This window comes from Talpa europaea (genome assembly GCF_964194135.1).
Source record: "Talpa europaea genome assembly, chromosome: 12".
In the NCBI taxonomy this organism is placed as follows: Eukaryota; Metazoa; Chordata; class Mammalia; order Eulipotyphla; family Talpidae; genus Talpa; species Talpa europaea.
In genome coordinates, this window is record NC_140079.1 from 82,646,378 (window position 1) to 82,667,610 (window position 21,233).

A 21,233-nucleotide genomic window follows, 5' to 3' on the forward strand; every position below is an offset into this window, starting at 1 on the left:
GTGCACATCTGACACCAGAGCATGATGATAGTTGATTAGATTTGTACTTAAGTTCTAGCTCTGTCTCATATTGGCCACAGGTCCCTGGGCATGTGTCAAACCCCCTTAAGCCCCAGCCCTGGGGAGAGATAGGAGCTGCCCTGTCAGGGTATGGCTGCTGCCCTCATCCCAGTCTGTCCTTATGTGAGCAGCAAGGAAGAGGAGTGAGCCTCATCACGGAGTCCTGCCTCCTCCCAACCCCTGCCCTTCCTTCCAGACAACCCCACTGCCTCTGTGAGACTCCCTGTCTTCATCCTTCCACATCTCACCAGCTCACTCCATCCTCCTGCCTGTTTCACCAGGTGACCAGGCCAGATGTACTCCTACCAGGTCACCTGCATTTTCACAAACTGAAAAGGCACTCAAGACCCTCAAAGAGTCTGCCAGTAGACTTTCTGGTCTGCAGAATAAAGTCAAAGTAAAGTCATTTTTAGGTGGGGTGGCCAGTTCTCTGAAAGCATCTGCCCATACAGATGGCCAATCAAGGATGAAAGAAGTATAGACAGGGAGTGAGCAAACCCAGCTCATTCCCACAAACATTGGTTGAGCACCTGCTGAGTCCAAGGCCTGTCACAGGTGCTGTGGAGAAGACAGAAATGAACCAACATGACCTTGCCCTCCAATCAACACCAATCAGAAACTATGGGCACAGGGGCGAGGGGAGGGGGTGCTGGTGCTGAGGGCCCAAAGAACTGATCTGCATGCAAAGGGAAGCTTCTCTTTGTTGTGGAAACAGTTGACAGTTGACGCTGGGAAGTTCAGCGACAGTCCTTAAATCTATAGTATGAAATTGTTGGCCCATCACCTCCAGAACGGTCCATGTGTTACATGGAGCTGCCCCACTGGTACTTCCCGGGATATACAAAGTCATGGAGGCCTCTTTTTGAATGACAGATCAGCTTATTCCAAATCTAGAAAGAGAACGTGTGGTTAAAGGCATTCAGAATCCCATGCAGACCTAGGACTCTGTGTATCAAGAGAGCTTGCCCTTGTGAGGCCTGGACCAGCTGCAGCTTTTACAGCAGCCTCTCTCAGGCCTGTGGGACCTCCAATCCCTTCCCTCTACCTGGAAGCCTCCTGCTGGGAGGGCAGTGCAAGGGATCTCTGGGCCACCAGCAGTGAGCCTGTTGGCACATGCAGAGCCATATCTGTGGCCATTTGTGCCTGTGGGGCCTGAGGACTTGACCTCTTCCATTCACACCTCTAAAGCACCCTTCCTTCTTGGATAGAAGTACTTGTGGGCGCAGGATCGGTAGCCCCCGCCCTCTCCCTCCATCTTCCAGCCCCAGGATACATGGACACAGATGCTGGCTGGGGTGTTAGCTGCCAGCTGGATAGCCACATTTGGTTCCCACTGAGAACATTTTTGTTTTCCCAAACTCTTAGTTTCCTGCATATTTGATATTTTTGGTGAGTTGAATCCTATGCTCCCCCCTTCATAAGATCTCCCTAAAAAAAAATAGTCCTCACTGTAATCCTATCTCAACCAGCCTGCATCTGCAGAGCCAGACCCTGGCCTCTGCAATCTCCCTGCTGAGGTCCAAGTACCTCCAGTTGCCAGAGACATAATCTGAGGCTGTAAGGGAGGCTTTGAAGGGTGAGAGGCTGGCTGACACTCAGAGAGGCCCCGCTGCAAGACCATTTGATCTGCTCACTCCCTCTTCCTTTTACCCATTCCAGTCAGCTCAGACCTAGAAAGGGAAGCATGAGGTTTCTCATCATCACAACCCAGACCCCTGACGCTGCCACATCCTGACTCTCTGCCAGGATGACTGTCTGTCCGAACCACTAGGTGCACAGTCAGTCCTGACTAGAACTGAGCCTTATACTGGCTGCTCCTCCCCTGCCCTGCGGCCAGAGCCCCTCCACACCCCTGCCACCACTGCACTCCTGTCTAAGGGTCCACACAAGATGTTGCAGCCCCTCCTAGAGGGCCACTCTCACTGCTGCTTCAGCCCCCCATCTCCAGGGTCAGCTGGAAAGCCCCCTCTTTGGGACATTTCCTCTGATCCTCCAGACTGCATGCAGGACTGCCTTTCAGTTACTGTTGATTACTATTCAGGAGACCTCACAGGCCGAAGAGATAGCAGATGCCAGAGGCAGGGCTGGGCTAATTTGTAACCCCCGAGCCGCAGGCTTGGAATTCTCACGTTACTCCACTGCTCTGCACACAGCTGTGGGGTGCAGTTGCGCGTTTGTCCTAGTGACAGATCAACTACCTGTCAACAGAAACCACTGTGGGAGGAAGGACTCTGATGAGATCTTGGCTGACACAGGTCCTGGAGTCAGACCCTGCAAAGGTTTATAGTGGGGTAGGGGCTGAGCCTTCCTTATTCCCTGGGGTTTAACAGTTGAATGAGCTCCTGACCTACCATCAGATCTTCCTAGGCCTGCTGACCTCACAGGTGCCAGGGATTGCAGCCTGAGGTCTGAGTTGGGCAGGAGGGGGTGGGTGTGACCTGGCAGGCAGAGAGGTCTGTGAGGAACCCTGGTGGATAGGGACAGAGAGGGACAGGGTTAGACCAGCTGGTGGACAATCTGGAGTGGCCACATCCACTCTCAGAGTTCTGGATTTACCAGGCAACAGGCAGCTTCCTGGCCCATCTGCCTCAGTCCTGGGTTCATCCGAGTATTCCAGCTGGACAGGGATAGGATTCCAAGCCCCCTCAGATGGGCACTAGAAAATCTGGATGACAGAACGTGACTCCATGGCCTGGCCCCGGGCCTGCAACCCCCTTTTCTCCTTCATGAATGTGACACCTGTCTTTTGTTGGCAAACACCGGGAACCACCTATTACTGAGCAGTGACTTCCTCCTGACCAACTGGCTACTTAAACCTGAAGCGACCTCACCAGACTCTTCTTTGCACTGACTGTGGTGTCTTTGCAGCCTCCGAGGGACGAGAGCCTGAATGGCCTTCTGCAGGGGTACAGGATCTACTACCGGGAGCTGGAGGCTGAGGCAGCCTCAGGCAGCGAGTACAAGACCCTCCAGACACCATCCGCATTACGAGCAGAGCTCACAGGTACCTCTTCCATCCTGGTGTAGGTACCACCCAGGGAACCATCGTGGATCCTCTCTGTACAGTGTGTGGTGGGAAGTGCCTGGCAGATCTGAGGAGAGGCAGTCCTGCTTCCCACTGAGCACAGTGACGCAGGGGTGCGCAGTGAGGCTGAGTCTGCCAGAAGGTCAGCAGGGTAGTGGCCCCCAGAAAGCTCCCTGTGTTTTGGGATTTCTATCCAGTGTGGGGCAGGGGGGATGTCTGGGGAGGATTCATGGAGGAGGAGTCCTCTGAGACAGGTGGTCAGGGGGAAAGGATTTCATTAAGGACATGAAGGGAAGGTGTGACTTACAAGGGCCCAGCAAGATGAAATGGTCTGAAGGTGGAAAGAAAGGAGGGGCTCAGGGGCCAGAAGCAGTGGGTTAGAAGTCAGGAGCACAGTGTGAAGTAAGGTCCATGTGCCCCGGGTTTTATAAGGAGAGGTAGCCAGGCCCTCCAGAAGCTGCAGTGCTGCTCCCCTGCATGGAGAGTGTCTGGCGGGGAGATGCAGGCATGGCCAGTTGCAACCTGGGCCGCAATGGTCTGGCCCTAAAATCAGGGACAAGCTCTGCCCATCGGTCAAGGCTGCCCCCCTCTCTCCTCCTACTCTGGAAGGAGGGTTAGAGTTTCATTTCCTGACAAAGGGTATCACAGAAAATCTTTTTGTCCCTTGGTGTCCACATGTTGGAGACGAGAGCAGCTTCAGAAATGTGCTGCTCGGCAGCCACATTCTTGCCCTCTGCCACCTTGGTCTTGTCAGGAGGCTCTGTGGGGTCAGCCCACACGGGTCACATGTGCAGACAGGCAGCTCCCCAGGGCACACCAGAGCCCCTCACACTGGGCAGCGCGCTGCAGCTTGGCCCTGGCCTGATATCAGGGGTAGTGTTGACCAAAGAAAACGGCTTGGCGGTCTCACCCACATGCTTGGCACAGCCCCAGGTGTCCCTCACTGATGCCAAACTATTAGCATCTTCCTGAGCTTTGGAGCAAAGTCAAAACAAGAGGCTCCCAGGACGTGCTTGGGTCAGGTTGCAAGTGCTCTTTGAGTTTGCTTACCTACCTGAGCACACGTAAGGGCTCCACCTGAGCATAGATAAGCTGTCTGTACCTGCCATAGGGAATCTGGAAAAGTTGCCAACCCGGGAGAAACTGATTTCTCTATCTTCGCCGGTATTGCTTTGTGCTGTCGTGCCAGATACTAATTCGTTCCATTTAATCAGAGAGATGAGTGCATGCCCCACCCCATCAATGGACCAGGGGCTGTTAATGAAGTGGGGTGACCCCCAGAGAGTTGGTAGGAAGTGTCACCTGTGGTCCTTATGGGCCTTGGACAAACAGGGTGGGAGCCAAGCAGCTTCCCAGCCAGGCCCCCATCTCCCTGTTTCCTCAGCACATCATTTGCAGTAACTGCTTGCTGCATGCTAACTGCCTCTCTGCTTTGCTTACCCTAATAGCCCAAAGCAGCTTCAAGACTGTGAACAGCAGCTCCACATTAACGACGTATGAATTAACACGTAAGTGCACACCGCCTTCTAGCGCCTCCAGCGGGAAGTGGCCGTGACGGGGAGCAGGTCGGGGCCAGCGCCAATTGGCCTCTCAGTGGACCAAGTGAAAACCAGCTTGGATTAATGGCTTTAATTCCTGGAACTCACCCTCTCAAACGCTGCTCCTCCACATGCCAGAACCAGGGAGACAGGAAATGAAACTTCTAGAAACAGACACCAGGAAGGGGATTTACTAACATCTGGTCCTCAAGTTTGGGATAGTCGGATTGGGCAAGATTTCCTCGCTGGCTTTCTTTGACCTTTTTTAGTCTTGTGTGTGTGTGTGTGGTAGAATACACATAACAAAATTTACCATTTTAACCAACTTTAAAGTGCCCCGTTCAGTGGCATAAAGTATATTCACGTTGTTGTGCAATATCACCACCAGCCCTCTCCAGAACTTTCCATCTTCACGAACTGAAACACCGTAAACCCCATGAATACTATGGACACCATAAACACTAACTCCCCATCCGCCCCCTCCAGCCCAGTCACCTCTGCTCCTGCCTCTGTCGACTTGTCTGCTCTGAGGGCCTCGTGTAAGTGGACTCATACGGGGTCTTTCCTTGGTGACTGGCTCAGTTCCCCCAGCACAGTGTCCTCAAGGTCCCTTCATGGTGAACCAACATGTCAGAATCTCCTTTTAAAGGCTGAGTAATAGTCCTTTGGGTGTAGACACCCCGTTTCTTTATATTCCTCCTCCCTTGGACTCCAGCTAAACCACCCCTTTGACTCTTCACTAGGGGTGGGTTTCAAGGTCCAAATGCAGGCCATGGTGATTCACCCCATTTCAGTCTCCACCACCCCCTGCAGACAGTCCATCCAACTCCCTGTGGCCAGGATAGGCTTCAGCTATTTTCTTTCTGCACTGAGCTGTTTCCCTAAATATTGCTTTATTCCCCTATCTGCTGGCATCTGTCTCCCATCCTCTGGGGCAGAGTGCTTCCCAGAACCAGACACTCCCCAGAAGTGAGCAGATGAGCTGTGTGCAGACCAGGTTCTAGTGATGACGGTTCCTGGCTCCAGGCCTCCCATCATGGGTCATGAAGAATTAGAGGGGTGACCCACCCACACAGCTGCATCCTCATCCACTCCTGCTTGTCCAATTGTCTCCCAGTAACCCCTCTCCTCAGGACTTGCAGCCATACATTCCCAGATTGAGACTAATAAGCCCAGCCTTGTGAGGCCCACACGGCAGCGCAGCTCTAACACCAGTGAGGGTGGGTGAGGCTGAGCTCCGACTCAGCATGTGGGCTGAGCCTTGTCAACATTTTTGCAAAGCCAGTGGTGGCAGGACCTTGTTGGTCTGATTCACTGAACCTTCGCTAAAGTAGTAGCTTACCAGGAGGCAAAATTTACAGACCTGGCTGAGCCATCTTCACACCATTCACCCACGTGATCACACATGCACACTTGGCCTCGGGAAAACTGATGAAGCAGCAGTAACCAGCGCGAGACCCTTCCTGAACTTTTTGGTTTAAAGGCCAGGTCCTCTCCCCGTGTCTGTTAGTATGACTTCCTCTCTCAGCTGCCTGCCCTGTGCACTCTCTGTGTGACTGCACGCACCTTTTCTTCCCAGGACCTTGTCGTTCAACCTTGAAGACCTTCGGTTTGTGTATTTTTTTTTTTCTTTTTTAACAGCAGTGTCCTTCTCCATCTCTTCCTGTCTGTAAGGAGAGATTGTTGGACCAAAAGGCAAGCCCAGATCAGGTTTTGTGACCTTTACCAGAGGCGCTTCTGCTGCCTGTTCCCTGAATGCAGATGGGCCAAGTCTCTGCTTCCCCCCAGTGTGGGTGCTGAAGCACCCCCAGAGGAGTGGAGCTGAATGCGGGGTGCCATGCCCTTCACACACTCCTCTCAGAAGGGAGTCTGAGTATTTCCCCTGCGTCTCCTCCAAGCACAGATTCCCTGGGTGTGATTCAAGAGGGAATGTTCTAAAAATAAGGGCCACCTGGGCATGCTGACCACTGTCTCCTTCCTTCTACAGATCTAAAGAAATACCGCCGCTACGAAGTGGTGATGACCGCCTACAACATCATAGGCGAGAGCCCGGCCAGCGCGCCTGTGGAGGTCTTCGTGGGCGAGGCAGGTAAGCGCCCAGCCCACCCATGGGCTGAGGCTGCCAGGTGCAGCGCTCAAGTCTTGCATGTCCCGCTGTGTAAAACATGTAACGGGTGGGAGGGGAGGGAGAAGGCAGGCTCAGCTGGAACCGCCAGGTTTGCTTTATCTGGAGCTGTCGTGTCCATCAGCAGCTGGACGGTGTGTGTCACCCCTGTGTGGGATGTTGGCTCTTGCCCGCCTGCTATCCTGGATCTGGCAGGGACCCTCAGGCACATTAGCCTAACCTCCTGGAACTACCCCTCCTGGGTCCCTGGTCAGCCACAGGGCATGTTCTACCCCTTTAGAGAGCATGTGTCCCCTGAGTTTGTTTCAAGAACTACCCTCTCTGTGGGGCTAATGCACTGGGAGATGCTGTGTTGAGCTCTGAGGCCCAGTGGGTTCTTCCTCCCAGGCCCTGTGTATCCTCTGGCAGGAGCTCCCCCACCAGCACCCCACACTCCTGCTTGCTGCCTTGTGTTCTCCAGAGGGGTGCACAGTCTGGGGTTTCTGCTTGGATCTGCAGATGCTTTGTCAGAAATGAGTGCTTCTAGCTGGGGATACATGGCATTCCCTTGGACAGAGACCCAGGCTTGCAGGAGGAAGGAGGTTCGGGCACTGGACCAGGAAGCAGAGACCTATGAGACCATTTGCAATTTGGAGAGGTTACTATAACAAATCAGTCAGCACTGAGGGTCTTGCTTAGCAGGATTTTTCTGGGCTGGTCAGGCAATGTTGTCAACAAGTGATGATGAGTGACATGCGTGTGCTCTGGAGCACGGGTTATGTTAACCTCTCTCTGCACAGAACTCTGTCCCAAGGGGTTACTTAGAGCAGATGGCATAGGCGGCCAGTATTCTAGAGGGGGATGGGCCTGCCACAAAAAGATCCACATAAGGCACCAGATGTGCTGTCTGTAAGGGTGGGTACTCCTGTCCATTCCGGCACCTGGACCCTGGATGGCCACCACGATGGGGCCTGGTCACGAGGTGGGTGAGGGGGGTGCATGGCTGACCAGCTGGGATCTGAAATACTGAGATCCTGTCAGTCAGCCTGCATCCCAGAGCCAGGAGTCAGTATCTAGGGAACTCAAGATCCTTCGGGCAGAGCCTTAGAGAAAAGACCTGGAGCCTGGAGGAGAGACTGGCCAGACCCTGGGGAGCCATGTTGGGTCAGATAAGCGACCATGGGCTTGATGCCAAGTTTTCAGCTCCAGTTCTGTATTGTTTTGTTTGTCTTGCATGGTAGTAAAATGCATACAGTATAGAATATGTCATCCTAATCCTCTTTAAGTGTGTGGTTCAGGGACATTAAGTCCATTCACATTGCTGTGCAGCCATCACCACTATCCATCTTCAGAACTTTTTATCTTCCCGAATTGAAACTCCATCCCATTAAGCAGCCCCTTTCCCTCTCCCAGCCCCTGGCAACCTCTAATGTACTTTCTGTCTCTATGAATTTGCCTATTCTAGATATTTCATATAACTGGAATCATACAATATGTCCTTTTGTCCTTGGCTCCTTTCACTGGGCATCGTGGTTTTGAGATTCTTCCATGTGGCAGCAGGTGGCAGCACCTCATCCCTTATCCTGGCCGGGTAATACTCCCTGTGTGTGTACACCACATTTGATTTACCTGTTCATCCAGGATGGATGCTTGCGTGTGTTTCCACTGTTTGGATTTTATGAGTAGAGCTTCTATGAGCATGGTGAACCACATACTATTCAGGAGTGCTGGGCAGATACTGAACCCCCCAGGGAGAGGTGGCTGCAACCCCATGAGATGCTGGCTCTCCTGCTCCCCTGGGACTTCATATCTCCCTGCCCTCTTCACCAGGGGTCTCTGCTCCTCTTCCCTAGCGGCCTGTCCTCCTATCCCATCTCCTTCCCCGACACCCGCTCCCCCATGAAGAGTGGCTGCCACCAAATCTCTGGCCTTGAACTCTTGGAGCCTTTAGCTACCCCCTAGAAGGAAAAGGGAAGTTCTACGCATCATGCCAAAGCTTTCTGACCCTATACACAGGAGCACCGAATAGCAGAGCCTGTAGAGCTTGAAGAGGAGCTGGAATAAGAGTGGGCACCCAAGAGCAGCTCTGCAGTGTCTTAGGAAATTCACTCACAGGCCAAGTGCCTGGAGCATTGTCCACCCTCCCACCCCGCAGATGACTCCACTCCTGCCCCAGGGCCTAACCTCAGGGCTTCTTCTCAGAAATACCCCCTGACACCCTCCCTCGAGGCACTTCCACATGTCTTCCTCTGTATTGCTCCCTGGATACTTTGTGGGAGACCGCTCGACTTTCCACCATCACATGGGCCAATCCTCTCTTTATGTCTGTCTTTCTCACTACACCAAAGTGGCCCCACATGCCTTTTCTGTCCTCCAAATAGAGATTCCAGAAATCCTATGTGGAGATGGGACAGGAGGGAGGCCATGGGGACCCTGTGCCCTGGGGCGTGCCCCACAGATGGGTCCTCCCACACACGCTGAGATGACAGCAGCTGGGATCGCTGTCTGGAGGTCTGCACCATAACCACAGTGCCCACACTTAACTTTTTCTGCTCCAGTTACTGTGTCCTGGGCTTGTTTCTTCCTGGCACTCCCTACAGCAGGGGAAGGGCAGGGCGCAGGCAGAGGATGGGACTACACAGCTCCATGGGCCTGTAGGGCCCAGCTGGTGGCAGCATCTCAGGAGGCAGAGCAAGCCTGCTACTGCTGTGCACACCCTGCAATTCCCCAGCACCAGATGAGATGGGGGGAGGGAGATAGGAGGGAAGGAAGCTATACACTTGCTTCTTCCACCATCATGTGGGTTGCAGCCTTACCAAGAGACCCCAGAGCCCCTCTGGTCCCCAGGCCGGGTCTCCTGTTCTGTCTGGAAGGCCCTCCCTAAGGCTCCTGAAGGTGGTTGTCTCCTCCACCACTTAGGAGTCCTGTGGCCTTATTTCTATACACCTCTCCTTGCTCCAACTAGTTTGGGGTTCCAAGCCAGAATTTAGACCAGAAGGGGTCCCTGCATTCAGTTCTTTCTGCTCCTCTCTCTTTCCCCCATTCCTGTATTAATCCAAACAGCTCACACATTGGGCCTGGTAGCACCCAGTCCTGCATTTGGGTTTCTCAGCTGTTGTTCAGCCTCAGCATGTTTCTCTGTCATCTGTGTTTACACTGCAGAGAATTTTCTGGAAGGAGGATGCCCATGCTTCTAGCATTGCTGCCAGTTAGTTGTTATCATTACAGCCTCTCATCTCACAGCCCAAGTTTCCTGTTGTAATAATTTCATTCTGACAATGAGAGGTGCTGCTAACAAAGCCTCAGAAAATGAAATTAAATTGGGCTAATTTCTGTTCACTTGGCTACATGTTCCCATAGTATTACAAACCTAGTCAACATTGATGAAAAAAGACATAGATGAAAACTAGGACAAAACTGTGGTTTCATGAGGGGACTCATCAGTCTGAGTGTTGGCTGTGCTCGCCACCAGCTGTGTGGCTATAGGCAGGTCACTTAACCACTCTGAGCTCTAGTCTTCAGGCATGATGGTGCCAAGGGAAACTCTGTGAGCTAGGAGTAAGGACACAGGTTCTTATCCCAAATCTGTCTCCAACTCATCTGTCTTGCTTACAAGCTCACAGGATGAGAGTCCAGAATGTACCTGGACCAGGATTCATCAGTATTAGTGGGTGGATGAATGAAGAAGCCCTGGGCAAGTAGCTCAATTTGTCTGACCTTGTCTGGAAAATGATGAGGTCCCTTCTAGTCCAAATATATGCAATTTAATCTGTTTTACCTCAAAGAGAGTGATTTTTAAATTCCTTATTAGATTTACATATTGGTAAAAACAGTACCTTGATACAGACTCCAATTTGCAGGAGAAACCAACCCAAACAGGCTTAAGCTGAAACAATCATTTATAAACTCATGTAACAGAGCAGTTGAAGAGTCTGGATACAGCTTCAATCACAGCTGGATCCAGGACCCAACAAACTGGTCCCATGTCCCATCTCGGCACCTGTCCTCTTTCCGCTTGCTTCCTGCCTTAGGCTCTTCATCGAGGTAGCTCTGCAGTTAAAGGCAGCAGAAGGAGAGCTTCCCATTTCCAATAAGGCTTATAGTGGGCATGCACTGGCACTTAGCCTGCCTTTAGTAGCACCCCCATCTGCAAGCCAGTTGCTGTGGTCAGCGGTCTGAGGTCCCTGAGCCAGGGGATGATGCCAACTCTACTTGGACCACATGCACCAAAAAGGAGGAAAGATCCCCAGGGGACAGCCAATGCCGCTATCAGTGTGGACTCTGGAGCCAGGTGTTCATGGCTCTGCTGGGCCTTAGCTGTGGCTGCACCTGCAGGAAGAGGAGAGGTGCCCAGGAAAAGGCAGGCTGCCATTGTGGGGCACACGACGTGGGGCTAATGGGGTAACTGTCGTACTCTACGGGGAAGGGAGCAGCAGAGACATAGCACAGAGCCGATACAGATTCCCGCATAGAAAGGGACTGAACACCAGCGTTGGGTGGGTCACGGTCTCCAAGACCTGGGCATATCTTAGCTGGGATCCCTCACCAGGTCAGCCTGTCCTATTTATCCCGAACAGTCTTGCAAGGGAAATGCCACCAGCCCTTCTGAATACAAACAATAACTCCAATAGGGGTCCAGACACTTGGCCCAGAACTCACCTCCTGGCCGGCATAGCCCTCACTTCAGAGTTCACAGCCTGGCCTCACTTCAGAGTTCACGGCCTTTCCAAGTGCAGCTTGGAAAGTTGATCCTCTGTCAGGGGCCACGAGCAAATTGAAAAGACTGCAGAAATGTGAAACCCCCTCCCCAGCACACTCAGGAGCTCCCTGTGAGGCCAAGAAAGCAGTAAGAAGAGGACTGCTAGGTGGGGAGTGGGCCAGGCAGTACTGGGGCTCCTTTTGCTCATCTGTAGAATGGGGGTGCATGCCCAGGACCCCTCCTCCACTGGGAGACAGATGAAAAGTGAGACCCCAGGGGGTCGAGGGGCTGGTTGGCCTCTCAGAGATGGGCAGCCCAGCTATTGGCCATAGCTCCCAAGGGGCCAAGAGGGGATTCGCATCCAGCCTTTGAGGGTCCCCTTCAACCCCTGTTTTCAACCACTGAAAAGCCCAGCATTTGATTTCCCAGCCTGACCGCAGCCTCTGGATCCCTGTGGCCTGCAGCAGGCCTGAGACACAGTAGCCCCAGACAAAGCAGGGCTGGCAGTTTTTACCTCCAGTTCCCATCCCTCATGGTAGTTGGGCACCCAGACCTGTGCAGTGACACCAGAGTCACAGCTGTCTCACCCTTTAGACCCGATGCCCCAAACATGCCAGCCCGAGTCTAGCAGCTGCATGTCTGTCCCCAGGGAGTGCCCTTAACACCTCCCAGTTGAACACGTGTAAACATAAGCGACACTCTTTAGCGTGTTCATGGAGGCCCTGAGTGGAGCCCACAGCTGCTCCTGGGAGAGGCTAGAACCCTCCTCCCCACCCAGCCCCCAGACCATCTAGATGTGCCTCTTCTCTCTGCACCCCTGGTCTGGGAAATGCCTCAGAATTTCCTTGGCCTCCCAGTGAGGAGGGACGATGCTACCTTCCCACCTCCTTGGGCTTTCTTGCCCATGGCATTGAGGTCTGGCAGCAGCAGACCCAGGTCAGGTCTGAGATTGCCTCTCCTGACATCTGTAGCCTCCTCCTGGGACTGACATGGAGGTGGGGGGCTTGTTTGTAGGAGGGCCTTGGGGGCTTGGAACTGGTTCAGTTTGGAAGTTGGGGATGTGTTTAGACACCATGTGGGTAGAGCAAGCTTGCAATTTTCACCCTGGTTGTGTGTGTGTCTGGTGCATCGTGTGCTGTTGGGGAGGTGGGGGGCAGGACCAGACACTGCCTCCCTGATGAGGTGCAGAATACCTGATGGGTGGGAAAGGGTCGGTTCCTGGTGGAATGAAACTTCCCAACCAGCCCTCAACTATCCTGGTACTGAGGGTAGTGCCTTGCTCTATCAATAAAGCTGCTGTGAACACGATTAAAAACTCACAACTTCCCTGAGACTTTCCTTAGGCAAAAGTGCTAGAAGCAGAATCTCTGGTTCAAGGGAGATAGACATTTTGTACTTTTGAAAACCCTAAACTTGTTGACACTGTGTCAACAGATCAGAATACACTAGTGGCTTGTTCCTCTTCCCATTTTAAATCTTCCCTCCTCTGGTGAAAAGTTATCTCAGGACTGTTTTCATATACAGGCTTTCAAATTACTCGTCTGTGATTAAATGTCTGTGATGGTTCATAGTGTTTGTTCTCGTGGAGTCTTAGTGTTTTGAGTTGATTGTAGCAACTCTGGATATTAGGACTATCATGTTCAATCATATCTGTGGCAAATAGTTTCCCCTTTACATGGTTTGTCACTGATTTTATTGTGTTTAAAAAATATCGTCGTGTGCTCAAACCGGTAGATCTGCTGCAGCTCTGCTTCCCAGCCAGAGAGCTGGCAAGTACTCACATAATTGGCTTCTGAACCTTTATGGTTTCATTTTCTTTTCATTAAATTCCATAATCAATCTGGAAGTTATTCTGGTACCTGGTGTAAAGTGGGCTTCTAAGCAGAGTATTCAATGCCAGAGGAGCCCCCTCCCCAAGACCTTCTACTGATTGATTCTTTTCAATGGCACTTACTCATGTTTTGCATTCTTACCTCTGGTCGAGTGTGTCTGAGACGTGTTCCTACTGCCCTGGTGCCGCCAGACCTTTCATTTACGTCACTTTATTATGCAATAGAGCTTGTCTTCATTTTTGGCTTATTTTCCAGTCATTTTACAATCTTTACAACCATTTTGGCAAACTCAAAACAGCAAATTCTACTGGGATTTTTATGGAAAGTATATTAAATTCTAACCTGACATTGAAATCCCTGCTGTCTCCATTCCATTCGTATTTCCTCTGTAGGTGCTGACCAATGTACCTCTTGGTTTGCATTTCTTGCTGGGGCCAGAAGTTTCTGGGTACTGGGCCTGCATGTTGTATCAGCCATCTCTCAGGTTTCACTGTGGCAGTTCTGTGAGCCCAGCTACTCCAGTAACCTGGCCCTGCCCTACGGGCTGTACAGAACCCAAGGCTGAGGGCGCTGCTTACTGAGACGTATTAACAATCAGTCCCACAATAAAGATCTGATTTCTGGGCTCTCCAGCAAAGGGAGGCAGGATGTGCTCCCACGTCCAGTGGGGTGTGGGGTGCAGCATTCATTGGCAGCTGAACATCTAGCCCTTTGATCTCTGGCTCTCTAACTTTTTACAAAAAGGGCAGTTGGACAAACGCAAAAATCTCAGCATTTATTATCATATCTTTGTTTTATATGGCATTTGGTTGCTTTTGGTGTGTGCATTGCTTTCAAAGACAGATAAGAATCTTCAAACTATTGTTTTGCCATTTTCTAAGAATGACAACTTATTGCAGAATTTGGGTTCCACCTTTCTGACAAATACTCCAAGTTTTTAATTACTGCTGGTTGGAATGGGAGACAAATCACTGAGCGTCTTGCTGTTTTAGCTCCCCCTAGTGACAGATAAAGCGTCTCCTAGAGCCTGCTCCATGAGGAGGAGAGGACTCTGAGCTGCGCTAGTTGAAGCCTGTGTACGGGGGAACATCTGCCAGCGGCACTCAGCGTGCCCATCCCGCCCGTGTGTCATGGAGCCACAGCGACTCTCCATCTGTGTGCAGGGGCATCGCCCAGTGTTATTCGTGGAACACAAGCAATGGTGTTTGGAAACCGCTGGCGATTTCTTGCTGTGGCAGCAGCCTCCCCTGTTAGTGCCGTCAGCAGTGCTGAGTTTTAGTCCTTGGCCAGATTCTCTGGAAAAACCTGTGGTTTACCTTACTGGCTGAGGATCAAGAGCTCACTCACCCACTGTGTGTGGGCAGAGGCCCAGAATGACCTCGGTTGTCATGAATGACCAAGTGGGCATTGTGGGCAGCCTTGCATGCTCAGTGCATCCACCGTCCCCAGTTCAGAGATGGACAGTTGGAGCTCAGGGTGGTCATCCATGGGGAGGTGGCCCAGGACTTCTACACCCTGGGGCTGCAGCATGTGGTTGCTCCGTGATGCACAAGCACTGAGCCATTGCCAAGGAGTTCACCCTGGAGGCTCCCTGAAGAGGGGGCATCCCCCTCCTGAACACCCCCAACACATACAACACCCGTGCCTGGGCCTGACCAGAGCAGGTGGAGCAGACCTCGGAGAGTGAGTGGAGAGCGCGCCCTTTGCCCTAGTCATGCAGAGAGAACTGCACTGCCTGCTACAGCCCGGGCATGTGCTACTTGCTGCCGGCGCACCCTCTCTCAGCATCAGAACCCCAGGACCCCTCTCTGTGGGCAGCCTGAGGTTTCAGGCAGCTGATCAAGGCGCGACTGTGTTGATTATACAACTTCTGAGCTCAGCAGGAGAGGGACACGGGGGCTGAGGCGGGGATGACAGGAGCAGAGGTTCTGACAACCTGGGGTGCTCCAGGGTCTAAGCTCAAAATCAGACAAGCCCCCAGAAGAGATGAGAGGGGGCCAAGCCACCCTGGTTCTGGTCTGCTAATGCTGGGCACCCACAGGTGTGAGCTGTGTCCCCTTATGGAGACTCTCAGAAACCTCTGGGTCACTGTCTTCACCCATTCCCCACACACCTGCCCCCGTACCCTCCTGACTGCAGATCCTATCCTGTTGCTTTTCTGTCTCAGTCCCTCAGAGGATCCCCCATTTATCTACGGGATGGTGGGGGGGGGATATGCTCCAAGACTGGCCGGTGGGACCCTTCCAGCCCTGGCCCACTCTTCCTTCCAGCATCATCTCTAGACATGCCCTCACCCACCCTACTTTGTCCAGCCACAAGGAAAACATGTTCCCCAAATCTGGGTGTCCCTCTCTTGCCCTGGGTGCTTCATCGCTGCCCCTCAGCCTGAATTATTGCCCTTCCTAGCAGACATGGGAGCTCAGGAAATGTAGATAAATGGACATTGTTCATAATTCTATTTCCAGCAACATTGGAAGGTTATGAAGACAATGCTAATGCCTAATGCTTTATCTGGAAAGGATCCCAAATGTCACACAATCCTCAGTTTCAGTCTTTGGCCAGATTCTCTGGAAAGCCCTCCGGATTACCATACTTGCTGAGGATCAAGACCTCATTCACCCAGCAACTCAATAGGCCCCCAAAGGGGGAGACACCCCTAGTTCTGCCCTTGAGGAGGGCACATGATTGCTCTGCATGGAACCTTTAAGGGGATGAAGCTCTCCCAGATCAGGCTTTACAGGGCTTGGGGCTGTCTAGAAGTCACAGAGCTCAGTGTGGACTAAACTTTGAGATGAGCAAACACTGGGCCATCCGCGTGGAGAAGGGAGGCCTCATCCCATGTGTGTGGCTAAGCGGCTGGCCGTGTGGAAAGCAGGTGTCCACTCCACCCCTGGGTTCTCGCAGCCCAGTGGATGTGAAGCTGCTGAGTCCAACATGGTGCCCTGAGTCCAGGTCTCCCCCAAATACCAGCTTTGCTCTTCTCTCTCCTTCCCAGACAGTCTCTTCCTAAAAGAACCTTCTTCTTCTGGTTAGTGTTCATGTTTGACTTCTAACAAGGGAAGGTAGAGGAGCAGAAAGGAGGCTCACGCGTTCACCACCCAGTTCAACCACAAGACACCACTGGCCCATCTTGCTCCGCCTGTACATTCACCTCCCACCCTCCCCCCATGGGATTTGGAAGCACTTTTCAGACATCATTAAAACGTCCATGCATTTTTTTCAAAAAGATTTTCATCACATATCTCTAAAAGAACTCATAAAAACCTATGATGATGACAAAGTCATCCTCACACCTAGAAAAACTAATTAACAATTTCTTAATAAAATCGATATTCAGTCAGCACTCAACTTGCCACGGAGTTACTGCTCTCACCGCCCTCGGTTCTGTCCTCTACTCCTAGCCTTGCCGGCATCAGCCCACGTGTCCCTGGAATAACCAAGTCTGAGTACTTCCCCGTCCTGTCTTACCCCGGCCTTTGACTCACGGATCCCCCCGCTTTCCACCTCTGCCTCTGTCGTCTCTTTGGGGCCTTTAGTGGGAGTTGGCCCTTGCTCTCCTCCCTTCCCCACTCCCGACATGGCCACCTCATGCCCAAATCCACAGTTGTCTCTGGAGTCCCGTGATTCCAGTTCTCACACTCCAGGCTGGACCATCTGTCCAGCCAACCCAGCGCCTCGACTGTGACCCACACGTTCTGCAAACCTACTTGTCCACACTGAAATCTTATGTAGGAGTTAAAGCACAAACTAGGTGAATACTTTATGGTTGGAGTCCTGGTCTGTCCTGTGCTCCTAGACAAATGGGTCAGTTTCCTGGGCCTCAGTTTCCAGGTTGGTGGTAGGGCAGTGACGACAGAGAAACCCGGAGCCTGGAGAGCAGTGAGTGTAGCCCATCACTATTCCCTGTCCCCTGCCCCACAACATGGCAGCAAGAAGGACAGAAACGCTTGCTCTTCCTCCACGTGGCCTGAGGGTGACACCTCCATCACCCCAAACCCAAGACAGCCCTCGGGTGTCATCTTTGATTCCCAGAGCCAATAGGTTCATCAACATGACTGGTGATTCAGGTCCTTAATGTCAAGTCCACTTTCCTTTCATGGTCCACCCTCATTCAGGCTGTCATCTGCAGCTCTGTCCTTGCAGCAGCCACTCCAGCCTGCCCCTTACAACCAGCACAGATGCTGGAAGGGAAGGTGCAGAGATGAGCTGGGAGGGAGATTCTAGACAGGGCCGGGGCAGCAGTTGAGGTGGGGGGCAGGGCCAAGGCCTGGGGAGAGGCAGCACAGCTCAGCCAGGCATGGAAGGGCTTCAGGATCAGAGGCTTCTTGGAAAGGTTTGAGGGGAGGAGAGCAAAGCTATGACGGTGGTGCTTGAAGAGGGTGATGGGCTGCAAGGTGGCGCTGTCCTGGAGGGGTGAAGCATCCTCTTGACCTGCCTGTGTCCTGCACTAGGTTGTACACCTGCCGCTCAGGCACAAGTGCCCCACAGTGCCGTCCCCGCGTGAGCGCACAGCATGCACAAGGGCCTGCTGTGGAATTCAGGCCCTGTAGCACCTGGGATGTGGGTATGAAGACTGTCTAACAAGTGGATGGCTGATTCCTGCTGACTAGGGCAGCTCACCACCTCCCATTTGTTGAGGTTAAGAACCAGGCTCTGCAGCAGGACGTTTGGGTTTGGACTCCAGCCTCTCCCCTCACTGCAGTGCAATGTTCAGCTTTTCTTCCTATGAAGCAGGAATGACAATGAAGGCTTGGCTGGTGCTATGAGCACAGCCTGTGAGCACGCAGCCTCAGGCCTCCCCTTCCTGCCGCCGGGGTGACACCTCAGGACGTGGCTGCCATCAGCCCAGCTCAGATGGAGACTGGATGCTACTTACCCAGGTTCTACTTGCAGGTGCTACTTGCAGGTTCTTTGAGGAACGCCAGCAGCAAAGAGGGAAAGGTCACTGTGTGCTCAGGCCTGAACAGCCACTGGCCTGGCTCCTATGAGGCTCCGAGCTGCTCCAGGCCTCCCTATCTGGGCATACCTCCCTGTAGACTCAGTGCTTCCTCTGAGAAGGGGCCTGATAGCCCCAGCCTCATTTCCACGTTGATTTATTTAAAGTGTTTCTTGTGGGAGAGTACCAAAGAGTCTGGCATCCTCGCCCCTGCACTTGGATGTGGGAGAAGAGTGAGAGTTTGTCATAGTTCACGGATTCGCCACATCCCAGCAGGTTTAGGGTTTAAAGGTTACCTTCCTCTTGCAGGTGAAAAAACTGAAATGCAAAAAGCTTCCAAAAGATTCTACTGAAATGCTGTTTGGGTCATTGGTACCAGGACACATCAAAGTGGCCACTTTCCATGAGGAAGGTACATATTGCTTAAAAAATAAGGCCTTCTGACTTGGAACCATAATAGAAAGACAGCATTTCAAAAATGTGGGATGTCAGAAGGTTAAGCCAATCTCTGCTGGTCCCAGCCTCCTGGGGCCTCCGGGATCACTCGCCCCCCACACTCTACCTGAGGCTCCCCATGGCACATGAGACTTTGTAGCAGTGCAGGCCCAAGATAGCAAGTGGTCCACTCTCAAAGCCCAGTCCCAAGTGACAGAACCCTGGGGGCTCTCCCCCGGGACACCTGACAGCTCCAGTATTAAATGCTGAAGGCTAACAGCCCAGGACACTGGGCCAAGTGTCGTGGATCCTATTCAGCATGTAGTGTGCTTGATGGTTCAGATAGGCCTCCCTCTCCAGCCTGTGTCCTTCCTTCATTACTCAGAGAAGCTAATCCAGCCTGTTTTTGTAAATAAAGTTGTATCAAGATGCCACTTACATGTTGTCTGTGGCCGCTCTGCTATACAAAGGCAGTGTTCAGTGGTCGCAACAGACTTTATGCCCCTCAGAGCTTAAAATGCTGTCTGGCCCTTGGCAGAGAACCTGCCATTTTGTGCCTGAAGAGTCACATAGACCCCAGTTCAAGTCCAGCGCATTCCAGGACAAGCAACTTAACCCCTCCAAGCCTCAATTTTCTAAGGTGGAAAAGGAGACTAAATTATTTTTCCTATACTTTAAGTTTTGAGAATACAAACTGCACAGGAATCCAGTGATGAATTAGGAACTGTGAATTGCATGATTGGACGGCCACCGGTTACGATGCAATCCCGGACTGTCCGGACCTGGATTTGGCTGTGATAGAAACTCACTCCATCACCAAGGAGGGAAAAAACAATAGTTACAGGCAACCTAGTTGGTTTGTTTGAGTGGCTTTTAACTTTACTTATCATAACAGTGGGTGGTAACAGTGATTGAGCTGATAAGAACTTGGGAGCAGTAAGTGCTGCTGATGGGGAAGCAGAGATCATTACTGGATAAAACCAAACACTGGATTTATTCAAAACCAGTCTTTATCATGGAAATATCTGTAAGAAAAATGCATTTGCTTTTATGAGTCTGACTCTCTGGCCTCTTCCTCCTTTTCCTACTGAAACAACTGTTTTTAAGACATAATCGTTGAAACGGCTCTGCATTTTAGGATTGCAGCTGCCACATTATCGCCTACCAGGAGGATGTCTTCTTGGTACGCACTCTGTTTTCTTCACCCATATGAACATGTTCTGTCAGAGCTCAAAAACTCACGAACTCGTCCTCATCCCTGTCCTGAGACCCCTGTTATCAGAACCATGTAAATGCTTCGCAGCTCCAGAATCCCGTAATTCTTGCCAAAGCATCAACCTGTAAAAAGAACATGGGTTTATCTTAGGTGTCCTCTGGATGCTCCTGGCACCAAACTGAAGATGGGCCTGGGCTCCTGAGAACCATGAATCCAGCATCCATGGCAAAGGTGCCACCAAATTCAAGCAACTTTCTGAAGGTCCAGAATGTGCAGAGGATGGGCTTCAACTTCCCTCGAAGAGCCCATTCACATCAGGCTCTATCAGGAACCTGTGGCTATGGGGCAAATCATCCCAACTTAGCTGCTCAGAGCCGCCACGCTGCCTCAGAGGGCCTTCTGTTCTGGAATCCAGGCATGGCCAAGCTGCGGCCCCTGTGTGGGGTGTCCTTGCAGCCTTTAGCAGGGAAGGTTCCATTTGTAAGCTCCCTCGTGTGATGCTGGCTGGATTCCATTTTCCAGGCTGTTGGACAGAGACCTCCCTGAGTTTCATGCCTCAGCAAGCAAGAGGCTAAGAGAGGGGCTGCTGACAATTGCAAGACACAGCCTCCTGTAACCAGTCCCAGTGTAGCCCCTATTCAGAGGAAGGGTTTACACAGGGTATGAGCCAGGAAGTGGGACCTTTGAATCCATCTCTGTCAGTTGTGATGCCAGTGCCAGGCTCTGGAAGGCAGAGCCCCCTGCCACACCTTAATTGCTCTTAATTCATGAGGGAACCACAGGGGAGGTGCATGTATGAACATGTCAGTACTCTGTGGTGTAACTACTCCCCTCTGTACAGGGAACAGAGCCCAGGTATGACCAGTGGCTCACCCATCCCATGAACTGCCCACTTCCAGATGAGCTTGGCATCCAACACATAGGTCCCGTGCACCTTGGAAGAGCAGGCTTTTGGCCTGCTCTCTGCCAGATGCAGGGCTGCGGTCTCACATGGCTTACTTCATTCCATCTCTAAAGCACTTTCAGACTGGTCTTCACTTGACAACCTGTAAAACTGAGCCTCGGATTGAAGAGTGTTCTAGGTCCCACCTGCTGAGCCCAGATCCTAAAACTCACTATCTGGGGCTTCTTCCATGGCCCCCTATGTAGAGTTTCTGTTGCCCGAAGTACATGTCATTGATTTTTTCTGAAAACAGTTTTTGTGACTAGCTTCCTGATTTTCCTTGTTCTGCTTCTTTAGAGTTGTTTGCAGTTCTCACTCAGCAATGAGGCGCTTAGAGTAAAGACTGGGGGGTTGGAGTTTGAAGGAAAGTCTGGCAGCAGGAGCTGCGTTGTGGGAAGGAGGAGGCTGCCCCAGGTCCCCCTGCATACCCCTAGGAATTATGTGG

General features: G+C 52.1%; 1 protein-coding gene across 1 annotated transcript in view; it reads left to right on the forward strand.

The window, feature by feature from the left end:
- The window catches only part of SDK1 (sidekick cell adhesion molecule 1), a gene marked incomplete at both ends in the record, with an annotated part of 728,549 nt that overhangs the window by 664,581 nt on the left and 42,735 nt on the right, over positions 1-21,233 (forward strand). The window contains 3 exons of the mRNA XM_084251360.1: positions 2,929-3,064; positions 4,534-4,593; positions 6,611-6,712. Coding sequence (XP_084107486.1) covers positions 2,929-3,064; positions 4,534-4,593; positions 6,611-6,712 — 298 coding nt within the window. The remainder of the gene's footprint in view (positions 1-2,928; positions 3,065-4,533; positions 4,594-6,610; positions 6,713-21,233) is intronic.